This window comes from Lycorma delicatula, chromosome 11 (genome assembly GCF_047948215.1).
Source record: "Lycorma delicatula isolate Av1 chromosome 11, ASM4794821v1, whole genome shotgun sequence".
NCBI classification, from domain to species: domain Eukaryota; kingdom Metazoa; phylum Arthropoda; class Insecta; order Hemiptera; family Fulgoridae; genus Lycorma; species Lycorma delicatula.
The window spans coordinates 51,765,219-51,787,156 of record NC_134465.1 but is presented as its reverse complement, the minus strand read 5'-3'; the positions used below and the strand labels follow the sequence as shown (position 1 = coordinate 51,787,156).

At 29.0% G+C, this 21,938-nt stretch overlaps 1 protein-coding gene across 1 annotated transcript in view; it reads left to right on the top strand.

Moving 5' to 3' along the window:
• LOC142332593 (transient receptor potential cation channel subfamily A member 1-like) overlaps window positions 1-5,279 on the top strand; it is a 41,793-nt gene extending 36,514 nt beyond the window's left edge. Inside the window, exon 2 of the mRNA XM_075379115.1 lies at window positions 1,903-5,279. Within this exon, the coding sequence (XP_075235230.1) occupies window positions 1,917-5,000 (3,084 nt within the window). The 5' untranslated portion in view covers window positions 1,903-1,916 and the 3' untranslated portion in view covers window positions 5,001-5,279. The remainder of the gene's footprint in view (window positions 1-1,902) is intronic.
• Window positions 5,280-21,938: the final 16,659 nt, after the last annotated feature.

Sequence of the window (21,938 nt, the reverse complement as noted above, 5' to 3'; positions counted from 1 at the left end):
TATCGTAAAACTTTTTTATAATCACTTTTTTTATAAATTTCCTGAGTTTTTTTTATTTTTATTTTTGCTTGATGAATTAGTTCATTAATTCACCACAGAAGCTTTGAAGCTTGTACGTAGGAATATGGAAATGGAAATTTGTAGCATATTAAAAATATCATATCTCATTGGGATTCGAACCCGAATTCTCCGGATTAAAAGCGATGACACTATCACTTTACCATGGAAATCGGCTTATGTCATTACTCTTTTCTATATTTCTGAGCTTCTTCTTTCTTGATTTTGAAGTTGAGAGTTCTAAAGTTAGTTACTTTTATATGGATTTGAATACTAGGTTGTGGTGTTCTTTGGTGGTTGGGTTTCAATTAACCTAACTCACCAAGTTGGTCAAGTGGTGAACGCGTTTTCCCAAATCAGCTGATTTGAAAGTCGAGAGTTCCAGTGTTCAAGTATTAGTAAAGTCAATTATTTTTACACGGATTTCAATTCTAGATCATGGATACTGGTGTTCTTTGGTGATTAGGTTTCAATTAACCACACATCTCAGGAATGGTCGAACTGAGACTACACTTCATTTACACTCATACATATCATCCTCATTCATTCTTTGAAGTAACACCTTACATTGGAAGAAGTATATATTTATTTCTGTACAATTCTATCGTGTGGTTTTAATTCACCGCTATAAAAAGGTGGAAAACATATCTTTACAATTGCAACTTCATTTTTGTTAACAGTTTAACTATTATAATAATTTTTTGTTACACACATCTCAGAAATGGTTGACCTGAGAGTGTACCAAACTACACTTAATTTACATTCATATATATCATTCTCATTCATTCTCTGAAGTAATACCTTACAGTGATTCCAGAGGCTAAACAGAAAAACAAGAACTTTTTCTTTCTAGAAAATCCTTCTTTTCAAGATTATTTAAGCATTTTTCATGATTAATTTCCAATTTAAGTCCAGAATTTCTATTTCTTCTTGTTTAAATCTTCCTTAATTTTATAATATTTTTAATTTTTTCTTTCTAGATAAGAGGAGGATTTTTTTGAAATTCTATTAACAAACAACCTTAAACCACATCCTGTAAAAGCCAATCCTTTTTCATATATTATTTCATTAAATTTCTGGTATAGCGTTTTATAGAATGATGTCTCAGGAATGGTCGGCCTGAGTCTCTTCAAGATTACACACGTTTACGGGTACATTTATAGTTTCATTCCAGTCACTAATGACTTTAATTGTCGATGCTACTATAAATAAATAGTTAATAATAAAAAAAGGTACTTTTTTATTTTTCCCTCTCCAAACGTTTGTAAGTTTTACACCTGAAAATAACTCAGAATAGTAGGAAATATTGACATTAAAAATAACCAGTTTAGAGAAATAACCTAATATTACCATTTTTATAACCACTATGTTTATTTTATAAATATAATCTAACCAAACTTAAGCTACACTCTCTAACCTCAACTAATTTACAGTAATGTTTTGAGTATTTAAATTATTCATTCACTAATTATTGCAGTTATTTATTATTTAAATAATCAAAACATTACTGTTAATCAGTCGAAGTTAATGAATATAGGTTAAGTTTTGTTAGATTATATTTATAATTATAAGCAATAATACTTATATTTTAATATGTAAAATATGTTAATATGGAGAATGTTTAAAATGACTGGTATAAAACAGCATGTTAGTGAGTTATCAGGTTATTTCTTCAACAGGTTATTGTTAAATATCAATGTTTCCTTCTATTTTGAGTTATTTCCAAATGAAAAAACTGCAAACTTTTGATAGGGAAGAAATGAAACAGTACCAAAAAATAATTATTAAATTAAGATTATTTAACATTATTATTTATATTTATTGTTTTTCTTTGTTTTTTTACAGATTTCAAAACAACAATGTCAGACGATATGGAATTATCAGAAAAACAGTTATTAAGAACTGGAAGTTTATGTTCACCAGATCCACATTCACAATTATTAATATCATTTAACGATAGAGATTTTGATACTTTTCAGAAAGTATTAACAACCGGTATTAAAAACAGTTATATAGATCCAAATTACTTTTACGATGATCCAGAAAATGGTACGTTATTAGATTTAGCATGTCAAAAACCTGGTAATTACAAATATATACAAATTTTATTAAATTGTGGTGCCGATCCAAATAAAATAAATCGTGTACATAAAAAGTCACCGTTACATTTTACCGTTGAATTTGGTGATATATCTTATATTAAATTATTAATAGCTGATGTAAGAACAAATATAAATGTACTAGATAGAACTGGTTCACCACCTTTACATTATTCAGCAAAATCAAATAATATCGATGCTATGATGCTGCTATTAAATCATCCAAAAATTAATGTAAATCAAGCGAATCGTAAAGGCCAAACAGCTATACATATTGCTGTTTTAAGCGATGCAAAAGAAGCAGTATTATGTTTATTACAAAAAATTAATGTTGATATTGATAGCTTTAAAACGGCACAAGGTAAATCTGGTAGAGATCTAATATTAGAAAAATATCCTGAACTTGAAGATAAACTACCAAAAATTTCAGATAATACTGTAATGGAAAACGGTTCTGATAAATTAGTAAATAAATTATTTCATTTATTACATCAACGAGATATCGATAATTTTATAAGATCGATTCAAATGAATACAGAATGTGTTAATTCAAATGATGGATTACATACATTTTTACAATACGGTTGCGAGTTTGGTTTATATAAAATAGTTGAGGTTTTATTACGTTTAGGTGCAAATCCGAATGCAACACATGTTAATAATAAAAAAACACCAATTATGATAGCATCATATAAAGGATATGTTAATATAATTCGGTTATTAATACATAATGATTCGACTGATTTTACACCTATCGATGGTGAAACTGTATTACATTATGTAATAAAAGGATTTGGCGATAAAATATCACAAACAACATTAGGTTCATCGAAACAGGAATATTGTGACCATTATGAATCATTAGAATTATTATTAAAAGACGTATCAAATAATAAATTAAATATAAATTCCGGTGATATCAAAGGTAATACAGCATTACATTATGCAGCAAAAATGGGAGACAAAAATTTTATATTATTATTATTACAATATGGAGCATATGTTGGACAACGTAATATTTTAAATGAACCGGCTTTAGCTGATGTAAATCCAAAAATATTTGAAACATATTTGGATAACTGTTTAACAACAAATGATTTATTACCAAGAGAAGATAATTACGAAATAATATTTCGTTATAATTTTTTAGCACCCCCTAAAAAAAATATATTAAATAATTCAAAATTAACAAATTCACTTACCACATTAAATATTGAACATAATATTAAAGATACAGAACCTGAAGATGAAATAATATCTGAAACTGATCCTTTATTATACATGAGTCGTTCATCTGATTTAAGACCATTATTAAAGCATCCCGTATTAACAAGTTTTCTACATTTAAAATGGCATAAAATACGTTGTTTTTTTTATTGTAATTTAATATTTTATGTAATATTTTGGTTACTTTTAACTTTATATATATTAATGGCATATTTAGCTATAAAATCTGATACAACTAATAATAATGAAGATGATGGAAAATTGAATGGTAATAGTACAAATAACATGGATAATGATATGTCAATGAATATAAATTCAACAATTTTACGTATATCTGTTGGAATATTTTTAATAATTTTAATAATACGTGAATTATTTCAATTGACGATATCACCATTACGTTATTTAGCTAATCCAGAGAACTGGTTAGAAGTTGGTTTAATTGGTATTACGGTATCCATATTATTTTGTGAATCTTGTGTAAATCTACGACATCAAATATCAGCAATCGCTATATTATTATCTTGGGCTGAATTAGTTTTATTGATTGGACGACATCCTGCATTATCTACAAATATAGAAATGTTAAAAACCGTTTCATGGAACTTTTTAAAATTTCTTGCATGGTATTCTATATTAATAATAGCGTTTGCTTTAAGTTTTTATACATTATTTTGCGATTCAGAAAGTACTGATGATGAAGAAAATTATTTTGTAGATCCAGCAATGTCTGTTTTTAAAACTGTTGTAATGTTAACTGGAGAATTTGATGCCGGATCGATACCATTTGTTGCACATCCAGGTACAAGTCATATATTATTTGTATTGTTTGTTTTCCTTATAGCGATTGTATTATTTAATTTATTAAACGGTCTTGCTGTAAGCGATACTCAGTCGATTAAAGCAGATGCAGAACTAGTTGGATATGTATCGCGTGTAAAATTAGTTTCTTATGTTGAAACGATGGCAATGGGTGATCCAGTACCATACCATGGATTTTTAAATAAAATAAGACGATTATTTTGTTGTATACCGAATATTAATTGTTGCGCTATAAATTACGGTTGTTTAAAATTGTTTTCAAGAAAAATTAATCTTTTTCCGGATTTATATCCAGATTGTGAAATTCGAATACTACCGAATCAAGAATCACGTATAGAAATGTGTCATCGTGGTCATAGAAGAAAACGACAAGATGTAGAATCAGATGATAATATTTGTTATAATATGTGTTATAATAAGACAATGGATCCAGAAATTGTACGTGCTGCTAAACTGGTTTTAGCTAAAAAAGAAGATGAACGAATTACATTTGATGTAAGTAAAATGTTTCAAAATTATAAAGAACAATTAGAATATTATAGAAAAGCATTGGATGATGTTATAAATAAATCCTCAAATAAATCTAATGATTTAAAAATTATAGATTATACTGATGGATCAAAAGATAAAATAATACAAGATTTATCAGACCGTCTTGATTATTTTAACGGAACATTAAATAACTTAGTAAAAAATTCACAAAGAACAGAAGAACAATTAAATCAAATATTAAAACTATTTCAACAAAAAAAACCTATATTAAGTACATCATCATCTGAAGAAGATAATCAGTAGATATGTAAAGAACAATTTTTATGATAAGAAAAATGGCAAGAATAAACAATACAGCAGTTTATTGCTGTTTAAAATTTATGTAAATAAATAAATTATCGAATATCTCTATTATTAGGCAGAAATGTATGAATGAATACTTTTTTCTTTTTTTGTTATCCCAAATGTTGCTGTGCTTGTATCATTAGTAATATAATTTAGTTTATGGTTTTTTTTTTGTTAATTTTGTCTATGAACACTGTTCAGGTTATAAAATAAATGTTTGTATTATGCAGTAATGTATTCATGTATTTATATTACGTGTTGTTATAAATCATTCATTATCAATTTTCTATTTAATAATTTATAAAAATATATGCTTCAATCAAACTATACTCAAGATATAATATTGCACTTTATGAAAAAAAAACTTTTTTTTTTTTTATTTATTATAGCCAGTCCAGTGAAAACATTGATTCAGTTGAGTAATTCTAAAAAGACATCAAAACTTTAAAAGCATATAAATATATTTATAATAAAGACCTTAAAAATCCATTGATGTATCACTTTGTAGTAAAACAATCAAGTTTAACTTATGTAGTACAATAACACAAGATTTCTTCATCGTTATGTCAATAGCATGAAGTTTAAAATGATTACTTACCTTGGTGTAAAGCATTTTAGTTATGTAGTTTTGATTTTTATAAAAGTGAAAGTTTTCTAAATAAGAATTGTCACAATAGACCAACAATTTATTATTGGCATCAAAATTTTATTGTTTGAAATAAAAAATTAAAAGTGGAAAGTATTAAATGTTCAATAATCAATATATTTTATAATCCTTAATAAAGTTAAAGTATTCACATGTGGTGCTTTTTTATACAAGGTCATCACACTATTATTTTATTCTATCATATCCCTGAAAATGTTGTCAACCCTTACTTATAAGATGACAAAGCAGGACACGTATTTGATAGTGTCCATACCTTTACGGTACCATAAAGGTACCATACCTTTATGGACCTTTGATACCATACCTTTACTAACTACTTCCGTTGCAGGTAAATCGACTGGTAAACAGGGTTAAAATAACTACCACCTTATTTGCCAGATTTAATGTTATTTAATTTTTTTTTAATGTTGTCATTAAAATATTGAGATTTAATCTTACATGCTAATTTTGCTGAGTATGAAAATTGGAATTCTATACAATATGACATTTTTAAGTAAAATAAAGTTTGGGAAAAGACTAATTTAGTTGGGATGTGTATCTTTTGGTTTAATAGTACCCATATTAAACCAAAATAATTATTTCATTAAACAATTTAATATATTTAACTGAAAAATTGATGTTTTTATACTGGTTTTATAAATATTTTGAATAAATTTCTTATTAAAATTGTTAAATTATTGTACACAATCAAATTATATATAACAGTGATTATTTAACGTGGAAATATAAGTGGAATTTTTTTTAAGAACAGTACTTTTATAAGAATATATATATATAGAATATAAAAACAACTGTTACAAATACAAACGCCACATATACTCGAACACATTTTAGTAATTTTAATTGTCTATAAATAGTATTATTTTGATTCAGATAGTGAGTCTGAAGTATTTTAATTTTCCCTAATGTATTTGCATAAAAATAGTGATTTCATGATCATTAGTTTGTTTTTTTTTTTAATTTTGTCTATGAACACTGTTCAGGTTATAAAATAAATATTTGTATTATGCAATAATGTTATTCATGTATTTATATTACGTGTTATAAATCGTTAAAAAATGTATTATAATGCTAAAAATTTTGATGAGTAAGATAAAGCAATATGATAAATATTCTAATAGAATGTTTTGTTTGAATTTCTTTACTTTCAAAAACTTTGAATGATGCTATTAAATTAACTGCCCCTTTAATTTTAATGTTTTAGTTTAATAATTTGTCTCCTTAATTTTGTTATAGTTGTAAAATAATTCAAGAAAAAACCTATTTATGTTTTTGGTTGTGTTAACTGGTATCTAGTAATTGTATACAGTGACAAACTGCTTCCTGTAGAGTAATTTTAAAAGGTCTTCACAACGCTGAAAACATCTAAATATATTTATTACAAATACCTATAAAATCCATTGAGGGGGAATTTTGTAACTAAACAATCAAGTTTAACTCATTTAGTACAACATCACACATTTCTATCGATAGCATGATATTTAAAATAGTTACTGCTTATACTGGTACAAAGCATTCTAGTTTATATCGTTTTGGTAATCATAAAACTGAAAGTATTCTACTATTTACAATAAGGATTGTCATTATAGATCAATTTATTATTTGCATCAGAATTTTATTTAAAATGAAAAACTAAAATTATAAAATGTTAAAAAATAAGTCTATTTATGTCCTTAATAAACATAAAGTTCATGTTGGTCCTTTTTTTTATTAAGAAGACTGTTAACACCATTATTATACATTTCAGTATGCATGAAAATGTTCTTGACCCATTTTTAAAAGAAAATAACCACGCAAACACCTATTATTTTGGTAAATAATTTTAAGTAACCTATCCTTTTATTCAAAATAATATAAATTATTTAAATTTCAAAAAATAATTCTGAATTTCAAAAGTAATAGTTTTTGAGAATCTTTTTATTTTGAAAATTATTTACTGTTTACCATGAAATTACCTCTCTTCTCATGAATATTCATTATTTTTCTCAAAACATGTGACTCCACCATCAAACTTTATCTATATAATTTTATCTATTCTTCAAACATTTTCACCATTAATTAGTTATAAATTTCTATTCCAGTATCGATTTATATCATTACGAATCAAATTAGAGACCAAATTTGGCAGGGTTTTTTGTTCTATAATTTATTATAAACTGATCTTATGAAACATCCAACAATAAAACAACTGCACTCGTAAATAAATATATAAGTCTAAGTTTATAAAAAACAGTAATATAACAAAGTTAAGAAGATTTTTCTATAATATAAAGAAATACAAAATAAAGACCTTGAAAAAATTTGTTTTTTTAATTATTTGATCCATTCAGAATTTTTTCAAAGATTGATAGATATTTAATTCTTAAATTAAATTAGAAATAAACTTTCTATTAATACATTGTGCCTCTAAAAGAGGGATGAAAAATTGCAACCTTGTATACTACAGATTTGTAAAATCAGTTCTATTTGTAGAAATTGATTTCATTCATGGGAAGAAGTAATTTGATTTAATTCATATTCATTCAGAGAAACATAAAACCGATGAAAAGAATTCAGCTAACTGGCAATTATGCTAATTAATGTTCTAATAATATGTTTATTAACAGATGGGCAAAATATTTTAAAACTTTTTTTCTTTAAATTCATAATTATTATTTAGATTGTTACCTCCATCTTTAATAGATATCATAATAAAATATGTATGTGTTCTTAAATAAATAACATTCCAAATGATTATTGTACTTTATAAATATATATTATAAAAATAATTAAATATTGTAAATCAATTTTTTTTTATGTTAATGGTGTAATATATTATTAATGGCTTATTATACTGATTTAATTAGTTTATAATATATTTTATGAAATTAAATGTATATATTTATATATAATATTTTAATTATCCTTTAATTTGATAGTTTTTTTTTGTAATACTAAAAAAATTAATTTTTTAAGTAAAGAAAGAAGCATGAATTTAAGTGCTTAGCATTTTTTTTTTTCAATTATTAATTTTACTAGTTTAATTTTTTTATTGTTATTTTATTATAATTTTTTAATCCTTACATACCTGCTACATTTTTCAGGGTGAATAGATTAAAACAGTTTTGTAAAAGGCCTCCCTCTCTGCAATATTAATATTTAATCTTCTTATTAAAAATCTTCTAATGTCACCCATAACACATGCAACTCCCTCCAGAAAAGAGAGCACATTCCATCCTCCAAACACTAGAGCCCACGAAAGGCGCATTCCTGCTAGGCCAGAAGGCTCTAGCTCTGAAAGGACTGAAGTGGAAACATGCTGGGAGAAAGAAGCTCATATACAGCTAGTCACCCATGGTAAGCTTCGGTCAAAAATTTCTCTCTGATCGGAATGTAGCAAATAAATAATTCTGTCCATAAATTTAAAAAAAAACAAATATATATAACCGCTACTAAATAAATAATTAACCGCCTGATAAAAGAAAGGCACAGAAGCAAAGGACTTTTGTCCAGGTTCTGAGATTAGAAGGAAATGTAAATTCTCCCACTATCCTTGCGTTCTGTTCCGTTCTGACTAATGTTACATTACCTAGAAAGAGTTACAAAACAAAGGAGAGTTACCTTGAAATAAATTTTTTCCAGTTATGTGATACATTCAGTATTTTTTCAAAGATTAAATAATCTGTATACTAAATTCTAATTAAATATTCTAATAACAGTCCCTTCATTTTTTAAGAGAGATGAAAATTACTCCCTTTATAGAACAGGCTTATCTCAAGCAGTTTTTAAACCATTTAACTTCAGTATTAAATGAAAGTAAAAATTCTGTTGTTTTAGTGTTGATATCACTAGAACAACAGAATTTTTCGAATAGATTTTTAGAACAGAATGCTATCATCATAGGATTTGGTTGATTCATTCAGTTGTAAAACGTAATTTGTAATCTCTTTGTTTTATTGCAGAATGCACAAAGTGGATAACTGTCTCAGAGATTTACAAAAAAATTATTCCTATAGCTTAACATTCTTAACATTCTTCTCGTACATTCTTCTCTATATTATAAAATTTGAAAAAATTAATTTTTGAATTAAAAAATATTTTAACTTGTTTTAATTATCAAAGTTATATATTATTATTATTATTAAAATTGCTCAAGTAGCATACACAAAGCTGTTGTTTTCTTTCTTTATGATTTTCAGTTTCATCCTTTTTTCTTTCTACGTAATTACTCAACATTTACAATATAATTTTTCCTTTATTGTTGGTTATGTCAATCCAAAACTTTTATGACAATGTGACATTCGACTGTTCTTTATTGTTGTACATATTGATCAAAAGCGATAATTGAAGTTTCCAAATATTTCTGCTAAAACTATTCCACAAGATTTTTGAACACAGTTTGGATTTTTTATATTTACTTTGGATCTGGCCATATGAACTATGAACTTTTAATGGCATTTTGTGTCTGTAATTTCTGTTACCTTTTTAATGTTTTTATTTATTCGTGTTTTAAAGGTAAGAATTTATATTTAAATTTCTTAGTATTTAAAGATGGCTTTGTATATGGCTACCTGAGATTTCCACAAGCTGTTATTTATGACAAAATTCATCTGTGAAAATAGACATCCAACCAAATTTTTAAATCTTTATTCTTGACAACTTCGAACATTTTATTACTTATTTTTTGTTGAAATAATAAAACAAAAATGTAATGACACTAACTTTTAGAGAAAAGTTCAAGCAAGCTAAAAAGATTTGATGAAACAAAAGAATTTCTCTATATATTTTGGGTTATTGCTGGTTCATATTATTAGAGTCCACTAGTTTCAAAATTCTTTTTTATCACTCGCTTCACATTGTCACACCTCTTTATTTATCTTTCCTCATCAATCTGTAGTTCCTGGGAATATTTCTTGGAGCTCCCATTTAAAAATTCTTCTAACAATCCTTTTTTCCTTACAATGTTTACTTCCGCAAAGCCATCTGAACTTTCATCAAATGAACTCTTGCCCAACTTTTTCATATGGGTAACTTCTCTAATAAGTTTGTGAATAATGTTTAATTAATTATCTCTGATTAGAGGCAATCCATGTGTGGGTAGATCAATTCCTTCCTCTTCCCTTTCCTTTTTTGAACCTTAATTTCTTCTTCCTTTGATCAGGATCATGTGATTTAGGTCAGCTGCTGTCCTGTTTCACTTGTGGTATGCTCACATCTTCTAGTAAGCAGCAGAGTAATCATTTCTGTATTGCAGTTTTAATGGGTGACTCTGTACATCTTTGGAATTATTGAAGAACTCTGTTTTTAATCTGAAAAGGAATTAAACAAAAAGCAGAATTAATGACTGAGATGTGTTAAATGTAAAGACATTTTGCTAACTTCTTAAAAACCTAATTTAACATACGTAATAATAACATTTCTGATTTTATTTTGTTTCATTTTTCTTAATGTGATTAAGAGAAATTCTTTGTTCATTGTCTGGGTCATGTTTTCTCTTTTTTTTGCATTATTATCTCTGATATGTATGATTACATAAAAACAAAATTGATTTTATGTAACATATTATCCTAAATGTTCTTATACTCTAAAATCTCTGATTCTGTAACTGCCTCTTAAAAAAACCCTCTAACACATCTTTCTCCGATTAACTTTCCAATTTTTGCACCTGATTGCAATAAAATGTTAAATACTCTTTATTTCTTACCTATCTTTCTTTTCCTTTTTCTCTACCTTTATAATCAAACAATTATCCTATTTTTCTCTACATTCATATTTATTTTTTTTATTCCCATAGTGTAATTATTTCTGGCTCTTTATATATAACACTCAATAACTTCATTATTCCATAAGAAACCATCTAAAAAAATGTTGATTAAAATTAAATTTATATTATTATATTTAAATGTAAATATTTAATCATTTATAAAAGCTATAATGTTAAATATTAAGTTATTTAATTAAATGTATATTAGCTCACCAGGCTGTTCAAGTGGTAAACTCATTATTGCAAAATCACTCGTTTAACAGCTGATTTTCGAAAAATCAAAGGTTCTGAGATTCGAATCCTAGTAAATGTTAGTTGCTTTTATATGGGTTTGAATACTAGATAATGGATACCTGTGTATTTTGGTGGTTGATGTTCAATTAACCACACAACTCAGAAATGGTCAGCCTGAGTCTGAACAAGACTACATCTCATTTACATGTCATAATGTCATCCTCATCTCACTGGGCCATGGGGAGGTTGCTTATTGTTTTTACTAGTTGAAGAGTTTGTAACTTATACAATAAGTAATATAAATATAACAAATAAATGTATAATAATTTTAAATTAAGGAAAGATTTAACTATTAATTTAAAATGTAAGTTTTTATTAATTATGATGATTATAATTCTGATTGTTTACAAAATATTTAAAAAAAATTAATTTAATTCTTTTTTTTAATAAATTTGTACATATTGAATAAAATTATATTATGTATAAGTATTTTTAGTAGTTGTTAAGCTTTTTTTGTAATTTATGTGTTATGCTAAATAAATAATATATGTTTTTCTAATATCATGCTTTCACAGTTATTTATCTTTAAATGTGTTGTTTATGAATACTAGTAATCGTATTATTAGTTTTTATTCAAATTGGCAAAGTAGTAGTATAAAGTCCCAAAAATTATAAGTATATTGATTATTCATTTATTTGTTATTTAATTATAGCTTCCTATTTAATTTTACAATGATTTCTTTTATTATATTAAATATAAAAACAAAATTATGCTTTGAATATCAGTAATGTTACAACAATTTAAAAATAGAGTGAAAATAGGTGAAATGTATTTGAACAAAGGTGTAGGCACATGTCATTTCTGTAAGCCGTAAGAGTTGTAAATGTAATAAGCGAATCATATCTATTCTGATGGAACTCCCCAGGTCATCTACCCGCTTATCATTAATTGTAACACTTACCTATTATTACATACGATTACCTGTGATTTGATTATCTTGAAAGTAGTTTCTACTATGTGTAAATGTTGAACATTTATTGGTCAAATCACATCCCTTGTACATTTTACTATCTTGAATTTATATTGTACTTTTGTAACCATTTACTTCATTCTTTATTTTTATTTATTTCTCTGTTCATAATTCACAAACCCAAATCTGATTATGTATGTCAGCCATCACCTCATTGTGTAATGGGTTATACTAGATTCACAAAGAATGTAACAAACTTACAGATATGCTCTTGTGATGAAAATAAAGAAGAAGGTTCATATAAACATAGGCTTGGAAAAGCCTTTAGTATTAGCAACTTAGAAAATAAATTTTTCAAACAAATTTAGATAAAATTAATTTTTAATTAGTTTTAAAAATGTCAAATTGTTTTGAGTTTTAATTTTTTAAACATTTTTATTGTTTATTTAAAAAAAATTTCTTTTGTTTTGTAACATTGAAAATTCTGTTTTGTCTTCACATTCTTTTACATTTTGATACATTTATGTTTTTAATAAACTTCAACATAAGAGAGAAGCCGTAATAAGAAAGGGAGTCCGACAAGGATGATCCCTATCCCCTTTACTTTTTAATCTTTACATAGAACTAGCAGTTAATGATTTAAAGAACAATTCAGATTCGGAATAACAGTACAAGGTGAAAAGTTAAATATGATACGATTTTCTGATGATATAGTAATTCTAGCCGAGAGTAAAAAGGATTTAGAAGAAACTATGAACGGCATAGATGAAGTCCGACGCAAGAACTATCTCATGAAAATAAACAAGAACAAAACAAAAGTAATGAAATGTAGTAGAAATAACAAAGATGGACCACTGAATGTGAAAATAGGAGGAGAAAAGATTATGGAGGTAGAAGAATTTTGTTATTTGGGAAGTAGAATTACTAAAGATGGACGAAGCAAGAGCGATATAAAATGCCGAATAGCACAAGCTAAACGAGTCTTCAGTCAGAAATATAATTTGTTTACATCAAAAATTAATTTAAATGTCAGGAAAAGATTTTTGTAAGTATATGTTTGGAGTGTCGCTTTATATGGAAGTGAAACTTGGACAATTGGAGTATCTGAGAAGAAAAGATTAGAAGCTTTTGAAATGCGGTGCTATAGGAGAATGTTAAAAATCAGACAGGTGGATAAAGTGACAAATGAAGAGGTGTTGCATGATGAAGAAAGAAGCATTTGGAAAAATATAGTTAAAAGAAGAGACAGACTTATAGGCCACATACTAAGGCATCCTGGAATAGTCGCTTTAATATTGGAATATTGGAAGGACAGGTAGAAGGAAAAAATTGTGTAGGCAGGCAACATTTGGAATATATGTAAAACAAATTGTTAGGGATGTAGGATGTAGGGGATATACCGAAATGAATAAGGACTAGATAAGGAATCTTGGAGAGCTGCATCAAACCAGTCAAATGACTGAAGACAAAAAAAACTTCAAAAATCTTTAAGTTGTATTTAGTTTCTGGAATCTTAATTCATAGCATTTTACTCAGAAACAAGTTCTCTTCAATTTTTTGTTTGAAACTTCAGTGCGTTTATTACTCATTTAACATAGTTATTTTATGCCAAACATAAAATAGTGTGTTTTTCAATCCCAATCTTTTGTCTTTTACTCCATATTTCTCAAAAACTACTAAAATTCCAGTTCTGGGACCTATTGTTTTTCCTTAAATTTTTCAGTTCAGATTTCATATAAAACCATTAAATTTATTCCTTAATTTGGTTCCAAGAATTATAATCTGGCTTAATTGTACTGAAGGCACAGAAAATAGCAAAATCTTTTGCTAGTTTGGAAACGAAGCTTTCCAAACCTATGTGTATTTAGATTGATATAGTACTTTCTTCTTTATTTTCACCAGTAAAACATGTTTTGAAAGTTTGTTTCATTCTTTGTGAATCACTATCTACACAGGATAACATATGCTATCTGAATGTAATAAAATTCAGATAGTACATGTTATTGCTGAATAAAATTAGCTGCTATTCACTCACCACTGGCTTACCAGGTTTAAATCCAAGTTGATCTGCAAATCAATCTTCTCTCTATATTTTATTACAAGCAAAAATGATGGATTTAAAACAATAAAAGAACTGGTATAAAACTGAACTTGGGTTTTGTGCATGGTCGAAGTGCATGGCTCCAACCAGATTATTGTATAAGGCAAAACAACTTCAGTGAAAACAAGTAGCCATAAAACTCAAATCCCACCTTAGAAACAAGTTTTGCTTCTGTGGCTAAAAGTATATCAGGAGTTTGAAAAATGATTATGTGTAAGTAAATAAATAGTTTCCAGAAAGCATAGTAGTAGTGGATTCAGTCAAAGTTTTTTTTTTTTTTTTTATAAATAAAACATAAAATTAATGACACTAAATTTTTTCAATTGTACAGATAAGAGACACTGTATAAGTAAATGAAATTAATATACTGTCAGGTAAGCTTACATACAAAATTGTTTAATACAAATGGATCAGCAAAAATTGTTAACAACTAAGAAGTGATTGCAACATTGACAATACAAATTTTTCTGTTAGGGGCATTTCACTATAAATAACTTTCATATTTTGATACATTTATATTTTTAATAAACTTCAAAAATGTTTAAGTTTGTATTTAGTTTCTGGACTCTTTATTCATAGCATTTTACTCAGAAACAAGTTCTCTTCAATTTTTTGTTTGAAACTTTTGTGCGTTTATTACTCATTTAACATAGTTATTTTATGCCGAAGTTAAAATAGTATGTTTTTCAGTCCAAATCTTTTGTCTTTTACTCCATATTTCTCAAAAACTACTAAAATTCCAGTTCTGGGACCTATTGTTTTTCCTTAAATTTTCAGTTTAGATTTGAAGATGAAATTGACGGTATGAGGTCTGATCCAGATTATATTCCTGTGGAATTTGTTGATGTAACTCCCTAATTGATAATAGGGAAAATATATCTGAAGGGAGGAAACAAGAACGTAAAGCTTATCAAAGTAACTGGAAGCAAAAAAAACAAAAATGTTAAGGTTAGAAGGGAAAGCATACCTTGTTAACATACGTACATTTGTACAAAAATTACCCCTACTCTTTTTTTTTTTTTGTTTTTTGGGGTCCCTGGGTCATAAAACATTGAGAAATGCAAAAAACCTATACCTCATTTTTTGACTGATTACTTTACTTTCCTTCTTTCAGCATAGCTCCAAATCTATGTTGCCAGAAAACTAATTGTTAATCATGGTACATACAAACAGCCATGTTTATTAACAGACGTGACTGAATAAATTATTACCACAATTACAAAAGAAAAAATGTAATTATAAATATCACAATCATAATATTAATTATGACTAAGAGATGGCAGAACATTAAAGCCTCAAAAGAAAAATAAGTTTGTTCAAGCAGTTCAGGATAGCCAGGTCAAAAAAAAATTATGATAAAAAGAAACATTAAAAAAATGCACTTAGGGTGCACCCAAGAGGCATCCTGCAAACCAACAATGTTTGAAGACAGATGATGCGAATGATGCCAACCATCTTTCTCATCCCATCTGGCCTGCCACAAGGTATTGCCATGTTGTTCAATTTCTCAATGTTTATTCAAAGTCAACTAATCTGACTTCTTAGCAAAATACCACTGCTGCTTCTCAGATGCAATCAAGTCTCTCATTTTCATGCCTGCAATCACTAAAACTGCCTCCCGTGACATAGTACGGTACCCACCTGTTACCATTAACAATATTAGGTATTGAGGTCTTAACCCACCGGGTTGGTCTAGTGGTTAACGCGCCTTCCCAAATCAGCTGATTTGGAAGTCGAGAGTTACAGCGTTCAAGTCCTAGTAAAGCCAGATATTTTTACATGGATTTGAATACTAGATCGTGGATACCGGTGTTCTTTGGTGGTTGGGTTTCAATTAACCACACATCTCAGGAATGGTCGAACTGAGAATGTACAAGACTAACACTTCATTTACACTCATACATATCATCCTCATTCATCCTCTGAAGAATTATCTAAACGGTAATTACCGGAGGCTAAACAGGAAAAAGAAAGAAAAGGTATTGAGCTCTTAATATGTTCTGATAATTTTATATTTTAGCCTATCTGCCCAACAGGTGCCGTGTATCACATAACAGCATTGCACATACCTTTATACAGAATGCTCATGGTGTTAAAATTAAGGCCCCAATCAGGATTGACCACACGTCGAATACCGAAGAAGGTGTTGCAGGCCATCTCCGTGATGTATTCAAGGTGCTTCTTAAATTGCAGTTTCTTATCAAGAAACATCCCGAGGTACTTTTGAACTTGAACATACTTTATACACCGGCCTGCCATCGAAACACGGTCACACTGACTTACTGCCAAACACCGTTTTTAGGACCATGATCGTGGTCTTTCCCGGGCTAAACATCATTTTGTGTTGATTACCCCACTGCTCAAGCATCTTGCAAGCCCAAGTGGCTCGGCGTTCTACCTCCTACTGCGAGCTTCCTTTGACCAGCAGGAGCCCATTGTCAGCACTTAACCACCCTGTGGCTGTTATGTGATAAGCCACTTTGAACACCCGCTGGACAACTTCAGAATCAAATTCAAGAATCAAACTTCACCCCTCACAATAATGGATCCAACACGCTGCCCAGGGGACATCCCTTTGACAGCAACTTGCGAACCTCATGGCTGCCCTCACAGAACAGCACAACCCAGTGGCTGAAGTAACTTTGCATAACTTGCAATTCACTTACAGTACAATCTGTTTTTTGAAGTTGGTAAGTAGCAGAATATCACCATAGATTATTAAATGATCTGGAAATGTGTAGGAAAATCCCCACGACATATTCCGTCCCAGTGGTTGTTACCACACTCATCACGCAGAATATGGCGTCCTCCATGAATGACAAGTCAATACAAATGCGTGAAGTCATCTAATTGTAGTAAACAAGGACTTTGAATATTTTTTGTATTTGATCTGAATTACTGACAATTGTATTGTAAAGTGGGTACATTACGGTTTTAGGTTGTGATAGAATGGTAATAGAGTTAGGTGCGCGGGGTCTTTGATCTTCTGTGGTTAGGCAGTTAGTTTTAGCAGTTTCTGAGTGCTACGTGGTAGCTAGGTGTCTCTGATGTCTTTTAAAAAGGCAAATTTTGATGAAGGCAAAATTTACTGATGCGAATGTCTTTCGAGGCATTTGCATCAGTGACATCTCATCGAAACCGACTAATGACTGTGGAGTGTGATCTGTTTGAGAGCAAGAAAGTGTCCTCCGATTAAGCCACTAATGACTAGGGACAGAGGGGATGGTGTGGCAACCAGAGATGTCACAAGGCGAGTGTTCTTCTTCCTTGGAGGGGAATTGAGATAATGGTATCGTATATACATTGCAATTTAACACCAGCCATAAAGCGGTTCATTTCGATCTTCCGCTTTTATTGCGGTACCAGTGACGCATAACTGTGGCATTTTAGCTGATGACATACAGGTTGCGATGTCACATGATCTTTGGTAAATGAAACTTTGGTTTTTAATTTGTGGCACGGTCAAAGGTCAAGTTTGTAGCAGAAGAAACATATCCTATTTATTGAAATATTTATTTAAAATTACATTTGTGTTATGAGGGATAAAAATGGTAAAAATTGGGGTTAGAGCAGTGTTAAGAAATCACAACTCAAGAAACAGCTAAAAATGTTCAGAATTTTGAAGCTTTTCATTATAAAAAGTTTTGTTGTTGTTGGTACGCTAAATTCATAAACGTTATTTAGATACAATTGGTAAAAATATTTATCAAAATCATATATAATGAAACATAAACCATGTAACATTCTTGCGGCAGGCCATAGGGTTACCTTTTTTCTAGTTTGGCATAAAATTTATTTCTGACAAAGTTATTTCTGACAATTATGGTAATTGGCAGACACCTAGCTTGAGAATTTGAAATACACAAAAAAGAAGAAGACAGCTGTCGTTGCCGATGATTTAGACATAAAGTTATTTCTGACAACCTCGATGTAAGTAAAACCCACATGAAAGAATCGGCTTCCAAATGTCATCGTGTATGATATTGATAGACGTTTATTTGAGGAAGAGTTATTGTCGTTCATACATGAGTGGAATACTCAAATGGCCTTCAAGGTTGATTGTCAACTGTTGTTCAAGACAGATAGATGCCAAGCAGAGCGTTACCATGTTGTATTTCACGTGAGTTATGTACCATTTTATGGCCTCCAATCTGTGGCCAGGTTGTTTACTGATATCACTTCGTGTTAAGGCCCAAACAATATATATAGATGTTTATCGTTGTTACAAGTGCTCCCAATTTGGAGACGAGCTGACCTTTTTATACATCTGGTGGTAGTGTGCTTTCACTTTGGGTATGAAAGACATAATCGTGATAAGTATCCAATGAAGTCGGAGGGCTCGACTTCAGTTAACTGCAGATGTCTTCGGAAATAAATTCAATACTTGCATCACAATAAATTGTAATGCAACTATTGAAACTGTTACTGTTAATCATGATTGTAATGATAGTAATAATGAATTTGTGAATTCTAAATTTAACAACTTGAATTCTGTTGAAGATGAAATTGACGGTATGAGGTCTGATCCTGATTATATTCCTGTGGAATTTGTTGATGAAACTCCCTAATATATAGACAATAGGGAAAATATATCTGAAGTGAGGAAATAGGAACGTAAAGCTTATCAAAATAACTGGAAGCAAAACAAAACAAAAATGTTAAGGTTAGAAGGGAAAGCATATCTTGATTATTATTCAAGAACAAACGAAATTAAGAATCCATTCCATAATACTCCAAGAAAAAAGTGTACCTACATTAGGAAAGAAGTGAGATTCTGTATTTCGTAAAAAGTTGGATAATAGAGAATGTAGCAAATTAATAGAAGGAGAAATGGAAAAAATATATTTGTTAAATTCTGTAATGACACTGGCTGGAACCATAGTAAAGTATTTGTTGTAATTAATGTCAGAAGTGTTCTTCCAAAAAGGTGTTAGACAAAAGATGACGACTGATAAAGGCAAGATACATTGCATTATCAATTACCTACTCCTACAGGAATAATTAATATATGCAAGAAAAAATTATTGTTAACATTAAGTAGTAGTATAGGTGAAATTTAATGTATATATTAAGGCTGAACATGGTGTAGTGGTAAATGTGAAATAAAAAAACATGGACAAGTGAAAGGAAAAATGTTAAATGACAATTTTGATGCACTGCCTAAACTATTGTTGAAAAGAGTCATCCAAGTTATATTTTGAAGAGTTAGTTCTGTACAGCATTTGTACAATACGTATCAGTAATTCTGCCAAGAAAAGGAGGTAAATTGTCCCCTCAAGAAAGTGTTTTCCAGAAATGTTTTATGAGAAACATCTTCCCTGTATGAAATGAAAAGATAAGTGTGATATCTACTGCCAGAATGAAGTGAATAAACTATTTGAGGAAGAATGGGCCCAGCAAGATAGTTAAAAAGAAAGGGCACATCAAGAAAAAGATAAGACAAATTTTTAGTACAAGAAGGTAAGCGGATGTCTCTGTGTATTGATCATTAGGAAGTAAAAGTCAAACCTTCACTACAGGCCATTGCTACATGAAAACAAAACTGAATTGTGACAATTTTTCCATACACAATCTTAGAATTCACCGTGCAAAATGTTACTGGTTTTCTGAATGTGACAGTGATCTAAGTGCATCAACTTTTTCAATATGTATTTGAGATTTTCAACAAGTCCATTGCTAAGAAGAAAAGAACAGAATTGTATTTTTCAGTGACGAGTGCAAGTATAAAAATAGAAATTATTAGAGTACTTGGTTGTGAATAAAATTATCATCCATCAGAAGTTCATTGAATGTTCTCTGTTTTTCATAAAAAGATAAAAACTATTAGTTTACAAAAGTGTGCTCACCTGTGAAAGTTGAAGTGACAGGCGGGTCAACCTGCAGACTGCCACTATATTTATGATTACTTGACCGATGACAACTAAACTAAAATGGCATGGTGTATTTCTTTGTCAATGAAATGTAAGGTACACTGTATTCTTACTGGTTTGTTAACGTGCATTATTTTTATTGGATTTTAGAAACATGAGATACGTAATTTTTCGTTACTTTTATCTTTAGTTTAATGATAGTAAGTAATAAACACCTGTTTAAGTAAAAATTACTTCAGTGTAAAGCTATTGGTAAATTTAGCAAATAAATAATAATTAAATAATATAAATAATAATTGGTAAATTAGCAAAGGCTTATGAATATCTAATCATATATATATAGAATTTTGTCAGAAAGAAATGCACACTGCCGCAAACTGATGAAACTGATGTACTGTGTAAGACTTAAAATCCCTCATAACAACATCAACTGTTGATGCAAGATATCATATGTCACACAGTTTTTCCAGTATTAAGTAAAAAATAAGAATTACCATGCCAGATTGAAAATACAGGTAATACGTTATATAAAAATGCAAAATTGAACAGTTTTGAAGATATTATTCAAACTTCTAAGGTTTTTAGTGCTTCATAAATTAGACTTTTTTGGGTTACAAGTTATTGCAAGTACACCTGCGTTATGTGTATGATAAATAGAATGCAGACAAAGCGATTGTTTTTTTTTGGTTTGTTTTTAATTCATTCATTTTTAATGTTCTGCCATTAGGGAAAATACTGTTACGACTTCTGTTCTCCACCTTGTTTTTCTGTTTAGCCTCCGGGTGTTACTGTTCAGGTATTACTTCAGAGGATGATATGTATGAGAGTAAATGAAGCATATTCTTGTACAGTCTCAGGTGGACCATTCCTTAAATGTGTAGATAATTGAAACCCAACCAACAAAGAACACCAGTATCCACGATCTAGTATTCAAATCCGTAAAAAGTAACTGTCTTTACTACGGCTTGAACGCTGGAACTCTCGATTTCCAAATCAGCTGATTTGGAAAGTCGCATTCACTTCTAGTCCAACCCGGGCGGTTTCTCCAACATTTTCTATCCTTTGCTAACCTGTTTGTTTCCAAATATTTTCCCTTTTTTATAATCCCATTCATCATTTGAAATATCTTCTTTTCTCTTCCTGTCCTTCCATTCACCATACCTTCTATTTCATCCAATAAAACCTTCTCATACAATGCAATAGCCAGTTCCTTTTCCTATATTCAATCACCATTAGCATTTTCCTGTTCTCTCTGATCCTCCTTAATACTTCTTCATTTGTTACATAGTCTTGCCATCTGACATTTATCA